Source organism: Elaeis guineensis, chromosome 13 (assembly GCF_000442705.2).
Source record: "Elaeis guineensis isolate ETL-2024a chromosome 13, EG11, whole genome shotgun sequence".
NCBI lineage: Eukaryota > Viridiplantae > Streptophyta > Magnoliopsida > Arecales > Arecaceae > Elaeis > Elaeis guineensis.
Genome location: NC_026005.2, coordinates 7132261 through 7139595, shown reverse-complemented (window position 1 = coordinate 7139595; position 7335 = coordinate 7132261). Strand labels below are relative to the sequence as shown.

General features: G+C 36.6%; 1 protein-coding gene across 2 annotated transcripts; it reads right to left on the bottom strand.

Moving 5' to 3' along the window:
• Window positions 1-3521: 3521 nt before the first annotated feature.
• On the bottom strand, window positions 3522-5940 carry LOC140853366 (uncharacterized). Of its 2 annotated transcripts, none has more exons than XM_073247906.1 (2): window positions 5759-5940; window positions 3522-5029 (listed from the first exon to the last, which is right to left on the bottom strand). In XM_073247906.1, exons 1-2 carry the CDS (start codon window positions 5806-5808, stop codon window positions 3628-3630), a joined length of 1452 nt encoding a protein of 483 aa, XP_073104007.1. In that variant the 5' UTR covers window positions 5809-5940; the 3' UTR covers window positions 3522-3627. The 2 variants fall into 2 exon arrangements, with proteins under 2 accessions (XP_073104007.1, XP_073104006.1); XM_073247905.1 differs by having other exon boundaries at window positions 3524-5050.
• Between the last annotated feature and the right edge of the window lie 1395 nt (window positions 5941-7335).

Genomic DNA, 7335 nt, shown 5'->3' with positions numbered 1-7335 from the left:
CTCCTTCTTGAAGATAAAGCCATTAGGACTAGCTGTCATCGTAATGACCTAATCCGTGGCATCTATTTTGTAAAAGAAGTTCAATCCAGAATTGATACAACTATGATCAATTTTTCCACTGGCAGACCTTAATTAATCATCCCATCACATAAACCGCATCCAACCGAATTGAAACTATTAGATAGCATGAAACAAGCTGGCTGAGCTGGCAAGAATCATGCCATGACCCCAATCTTAACTTTCTGTCTCACTATTCAACATTATTTAAGCAAACAAACCCAGTATGTAGAATCTATTCTATTACTAAATCAAAACTCCAGAAATGAAACTCGAATCATGCATCTCAAAAGTCTTTCCTCTCCATTTCCACATTGGCAGCCACCAGCAATTGTCATACCACGTGACGTGGTCATACAAAACTAAGAATCCTGCCTTATACAACTAAAGCAATATATACATATTTGTAACACATCTTTTGTGCATAATTGGAGACCCTGCATTGTGTGGATTGAAGCTGCTAGATAATGGAGGTTCGTGCAAATTGGCAATTGAGTTACATATAATCATGAAGTATGTAATAAATCAGGATTTCATCTAAAAAGATCAGTTGATATTGGACTAAATACATGTCTACACATTCCTCACATACTCCTCTTATTTAAGTTTGAGCATCCTCGCTAACCTATGGATTCAAAGTGTATCCTAAATATCTTGCCGTGGTAGTCCCGTAGACGTGTGCCCGGCCATGCCTAACGAGCATCTCCTTTGGATGAATCTTTCCATGGCTGACTCTATCTAGGAATTTGAATTTGATGTGCCAACTGATTGTTTTATTTGGTAATGTTACTTGTGCAGCAATTCGTCTTGTGTGACTCCGTGACTGGCTGACGGCAGAGCTCAAGGGGATGTGGCCCTAGATCAGCTGGAGTCTGTAAACCTGGCCCAAAATCATTTTTCTGAGCCTTGATCTTGGCCGCCCAACAAACATTATTGGTATCGCACCAATCTACAGGATAAGCTAGATCTTTTCCCTTGAAAACATATGACCACGTCCTCTAATATTCGTTAAACCTCGGCCGTTTGGATGCAATACTGAGTTCGGGTCAGTTGAGGTTGGATCGGATCATTGAGCATGACATCTAAACCAATCAATGAATCTAAGCAAGTCGGATCAGGTCAGATATGACTGGGTCGGGTCACCAACAAATATTATTGGTCTCACACCAATCTATCCGATAAGCTAAGATCTTTTCCCTTGTTCTCTTTCACAATTTTTTTTTTTTAAAATCCTGAAAACATATTACTACATCCTCTAAAAATAATTGATTTTAGTAGTTACCAAGCCAAGGCATAACAAAGTTAGTCTTGAGTTCCAAGCTTAATTGGCCTGTTTGAGGAATTCAATTGCTGCAAAAATGGCTGAAGTAATGCTCGTATCGCATCATCATGCATGTTGGTGATTGGTTCCATATTTTTAGTACACCTTGATGCCATGTAAGTTTATTGCTTGAATTCTATTTGGGATTTGTTTAGATAAATGGACTGAAAATTTCATTGAATTTATGGATTAGGCTAGTAAAATAAATTAGATAATAAGCTTATAGACTAGTCTACGCTTATATCCAAAACTATCCAAGAAAAAGTCCTTAGGCCTCTTTTCCTTTTTTTTGAAAATTAAGTTACATGAATTTCTTGATTAGTGGTTTAATTTCGAGAATAAGGGCTTGTTCCGATAAACTGGCTGAAAAAAAGACCCCAGCAAATTTTTTTTCTTTCAATGGGATTCAATTGGCCTAGTCCAAAATCAATCTTGGATAGTAATAGATAAAGGCCTAGTCCAGTCTGTAAGCCTATTATCTAATTGATTTTACTAATTCAATCTATGAATCCAATAGATTTTCAATCGATTCACATAAGCAAGCCCTTATTTTTGAAATTAAACCACTTATCAAGAAATTCTTGCAACATATTTCTCAAAAAAAAAAAAAATTTAATCCAACTTTGTTTGAGCAGTCCCCACTTTTGTGAATCAAGGTGATCCTTGTAGTAAAGTCTTCAGGACTCTAATGGTATTTAGTTTGAACTTATTGATTCAATGTAAGTTGGTTTGAGAAGCCTTCAATTTGATGGACTAAGAAAGCTTCCATTGCCAAACTAACACTACAAATAAAGTGATAGTTTTATGAATAGTTTGGGTTACAGAGATAGCAATTTTTTTCGACTTGGTGAATATGGATATGGATATGGAGAAGATATGGATATGGGATGGATATGGATGTAAAATTTTTACTTATAAGACAGGTATGAATATGGGCCAATCTGACCTATACTCGACCTGTTGCCATCTCTATCAGACTGTTGACTTGTTTAAGCTTCTTCAATTAGAAAGCAAATAGAGCTCTAATAGCTTGGTAGCAAATGAGCTAAGCCTAATCGATATTATGCTCATAGGTGAAGAATGATTTTCATCTCGGCCTGAAAATAATCGATTTTAGTTGTTAGCAAGCCAAGGTTTAACAAAGTTAGCCTGAGCTCTAAGCTTCATTGAACTGCTTGAGGAATTTAGTTGCTACAAAAATAGCCGAAGTAATGCTAGTATTGTGTCATTATATGCATGTTGGTGGTTGGTTCCATGTTTTTCGTATATCTTGATGTCGTGTGAGTCTATTTACTTGAAATTTACTTTGATTTGTTTGGATCAATGAGCTGAAAATCTTATTGAATTTACGGATTGCTCCGATAAATCAATTAGATAATAGGTTTATAGCATATTCATAACTATCAAGGATTAATTTTTAAGGGGACTTGGCCTAATAGCATAGGAAGAAAAACGAGATCTTTGTAGCCTTTTTTTATTTTTTTTGAGAAATAAGTTGTAAGAATTTCTTAATAAGTGGTTAATTTAAAAAACAAGAGCTTGTTTTGATAAAGGGGTAGAAGAAAAGAGCTCAGTAGGCCTTTTTTTTCTTTCTATGCAATTCGGTCTAGCTACTCCAAAACTAATCCTAGATAGTTATGGATATAGGCCTAGCCTAGCTTGTAAGCCTATTGGTTTTACTGACCCAATCCAAGAATCCAACGAAATTTTCAATCCATTCATACAAATAGACTCTTAGTTTTTTGCAATATATTTCTCAAAAAAAAAACATTCCAATTTTGTTTGAGAAGCCTCCCTACATTTATGAATCAAGGTGATCCTTGTAGTAAAGACTTCAGAAACATTAAAACTAACTCTCGTGATAAAGACTTCAGGGCCTAACATTATAGCCTTTTCTCTGTTATTGATTCAATATGTACGGAGATATATACAAGAGATCAAAAGATTTGTGTAAAATCAGCTGATATAAAGGTGGAGAAATATTTCTTATTTCTTAAAATATTACTTTTTTACTTATTTGAATATTTTCTGAACATATTTTTTGCAACAAATTACAAAGCAAATAAAAAAATAATAGCCCATCTTTCATTGACTCTAATAGCGTTGCTCAAACAATAACTTTCATCACTATAATTAATGACTTCTCTTATTCAAAATATAAGTAAAAATAAAATAAAAGTAAAAACAATGCTTTTTCATCACTTTCTATAGCTAAAATATGAACGAAAAAAAAAAACAATGATTTCTCATCAATTTCTATAGCTACGAAGACCTCTCAAAATATAACGCCATCCCTCAGTCAATCTGCCATGCCCATGACTACAAGCTGTGTCATCTATGCTGTCAAGATTTTGCATGTCAACAAGAAGCCATTCATGGTTTGCTGCAGTGAACATACTCTCTTCCATTGCTTCATCGTCAGATTCAACGAATTGAGCCGTGTCATCGTCATGCCCTTCCCAACTATGGCTGGCTTTTGAACTCAGAAGCTGCTCAAAAACTGTACTCAGTTCACCACCAATCACCTCAGTTTCATTATCTTTGCTTCTTTTCCTGTGCTCTTCTTCATCACTGTTGTTGCTGTTGCTATGATTGATCTTAGATGAGCAATTCTCATTGTTTGGAACATGTTTAGCCAAATAGTTACCATCGCTGCTCTCATCATCCTGGTTCTTGCTACCACAGTCTTCTTCAACACTCTTTTTATCCTCTTCAATGTCATATTCCTCGTATTCACTTAAGCCTTCGCTATCACTACTATGCTCATGATCTCCATCCTCAGCAGCAAAATTATTAGTACCACTCTCATTAGTTTCATCTTCGTTCCATTCTCTACTTATGTTACCACTCTCATATTCCTCATACTCACTTCCACAATTTTCATCATGCTCATCGCCATGATGAGCAGATTCATTATTCAAGTAAGATTCGATAAAGAGCTTGCGCAAACAAATACGAAAAATTATGAGCAAAATCTGTAATCGGAGCTTGATATTAGTCAAGATTATTCTCAAGATGATGTATCCCATGTCATGATCCTTATCTTGATCCAAATCAATACACTCACTTCCACAGTTTCCATCATGCTCATCACCATGATGACCAAGTTCATTGTTCAAGTAAGATTCAGCAGGGTCCTCAATCAAATAAATAGCAGAAGTTATGCGCAAAATCATTAATTCGAGCATGATAGTAATAAAGGTCAGTCTTAAGATGACGTATCCCATGTCATGATCCTCACCTTGGCTCGAATCATCACTTCCAAGATCCCCATATTCCTCATCATCATAATCTCCTTGGCTCAAATCATCACTTCCAAGATCCCCGTATTCCCCATCATCATAATCTCCAAAAATATCATTCAAGTAAGATTCAATCATGCTTATCGGCGGTAACTCGTGAGAAAGAAAAACCATACTCAAGAAGAAATATATGATATATACTCCCATGGTAAAGAAGCCTTCTATACCTTTTTCTATTGCAACCATGGCTTTCTCTTTAAAAGTTTGAATGCTGCAGTGCTCGACAAAATGACTGGCCAATAGCCGGCCACCCTCCCGGGTCCACTGAAATACCCGACGCAGATATCTTCTGCTTGCAATGATTGTCGCATCCATGGCTTCGTAAAGCTTCCACAAAGAAGACCTTGAGCTGGAATGAACAAGAAAGCTTCTGGAGAGGAATAATAGACACATAGACAAGAATTTATAGTGAGTAGTTGATATTCTGAATAATAAATAATTAGGCATCGAAAAAACAATTGAGTAGGAAGGATTATGTGACGACAGTCCAATCCGTTTGATGATTATTTCTAATTCCTCAAGCAGGTAGAACCAATTAATCAAGTGATAAAACAGGTCTTAGAGAAATTTGCAGACTCCTTAATTCTTTCTACTAGCATGAAAGAAAAGGAAAAAAAAAAAAAACTATAAGCAGCTCAAGATTGTTTTATGATTCTTCGGGAATATGAACTTTATTTTGATCAACTGGATAGCAGAACCCACGTTAGTCAGCCATCAAAAATAGAATAAAGCTATTTACCAAAAAAAAAAATAGAATAAAGCCCAGATTAAGCATGACTAGCTCTTGCTTGAATTCACATCTCTAGACAGAAGTCAAAGTTTGAGAGCATCTTGAAAGATACGGATGGTTCAAGGCCTTCAATGGGGGACAAAAGAGGATACTCGGATGAAGAGTGGAGAGAGAAAAATAAGAGAGAGACGCTCTTGAGATGGACGCACCGGTAGCCGAAAAAAGGGAGAGAAAAAGCAAAGCAGAGGTTTCAATTTTCGATTAATTTCCAGCGAAATCGAAGCCGGCGACAGTGACTAAGGCCGTGGGAAGAAAGGAAAACGAAAGGGAAGGAAGTTCGAGGCTTACCTTGGGCTCTGGCGGCGTCTTCGACCTTGATTTTTTCCGGCGGATACCATGATGGGAAGCCAGGAAAAAGCAATAAGAAAGAAGGAGAAAAGAAAGGCGATGATCGTCGCTTGAGCGCCATAGAGAAGACGGGGTCCTATTTGTAGGGGTTCTGCTGGAGTCCAGCAGCCGTAGGAGTCCCTCTCCATTCCAAAGTCGTCGGAGAAGTAAAATATGCCACGATGCAAAATATATAGAGCGGAGAAAAGAAGTCTACGCGTATACGACTACTCTACGTAGCATCCGCGTTAGCATCCGAGCAAGAGAAATTTGAATCGAAATAGACATTGTAGCAGAGTTTAAGTAGGAGAAGAGGTTTGTAGCCCGTCTCCGGTTCAAATTGTTCACCTACGATCCCGCTTTCCGAGGAGCATCGCCACGTGGAGCAGTGAACCGGATAAGATGGGTTAACCATATTGTGCAACGCAAGCCTAGATGGTGGATGTGAGCTTAGAGGCTAACTTTTGGCACGTAACCATATTGTGCGAGCAAGACCACAATGCCAATTTGATGGACTTCTTCGATTTGAAAGCAAATCGAGCTCTAATGAGTTGAGCTTAATCAATATTATGCTCGCAGAATGTAGAATGATTTTGATCTTGGCCTGAAAAATAATTGATTTTGTTAATAAGTCAAGTCTTAAAAAAAGTTAGTACTGAGATTTGAGCTTAATTGGCCTGTTTGAGGAACCGCAAAAATGGTCCAACTGATAATGATACTAGGTCAGCATGTTGGTGCTTTGATCTAAGCTGTTTTTGTACCTGCTGCCGTTTAAAATTTTTTTTTTTTTTTTTTGAAATTAAACCACTTGCCAAAAAATTCTTGCAACTCATTTCTCAAACAAAAAGAAAGGAGGAGGAGGAGGAGGAATAAATCATTGCAACTTGGTTTGTGTGCAAATGTGCATCGAAATTTGCCATGCATTTGCTTTGTATCATTATGAACATTCTTGCTTACCATGTAGAATATTCTTATTATCATATACAACTGGTAGATCATTAATAGATGTATGATGATAATATAAAATTAGTTAGCGCATGAATAATTCATAAAGGCCATTGACATGAGAAGTTATGATTATTATTAAAGAATGTAAAGTAACACTAAGAGAGGATGTAGTGAAACTGCGTTGAATTTTTCTTTTCTTTTTTTATTTATTTTTTTTTTTTTTTTTTAGTGAAACTGAGTTGATTTATAGGTAAAAGAATGCTCCATAAAATGTGAACTCATACTCTAAATGTTGGCCCATATCCATCTTGTGCATGACCCAGAATTCCGAAGCAAGCTTCCATTGCCCAACTAGCACTACAAACAAAGTGATAGTTTTATGAATACTTTGTGCCGGTGACTCGTCTAAGCTTCTTCCATTGAAAAGCAAAATGTGCTCTAGTAGCTAGGTAGCAAATGACTTGAGCCTAATCAATATTTTGCTCATAGATGGAGAATGATTTTGATCTTGGCCTGAAAAATAATTTATTTTAGTTATTAACTAGCCAAGGTTTAACAAAGTTAGTCTGAGTTCTAAGGTTAATTGGCTT

Bases quoted from the DNA above. Each gene is read 5' to 3' on its own strand.
- LOC140853366 (XM_073247905.1), bottom strand. From the start codon at position 5,808: ATGGTATCCGCCGGAAAAAATCAAGGTCGAAGACGCCGCCAGAGCCCA. The intron at 5,051-5,758 runs GTAAGCCTCGAA...ATTCCTCTCCAG, and splicing joins AGACGCCGCCAGAGCCCAAG to AAGCTTTCTTGTTCATTCCA.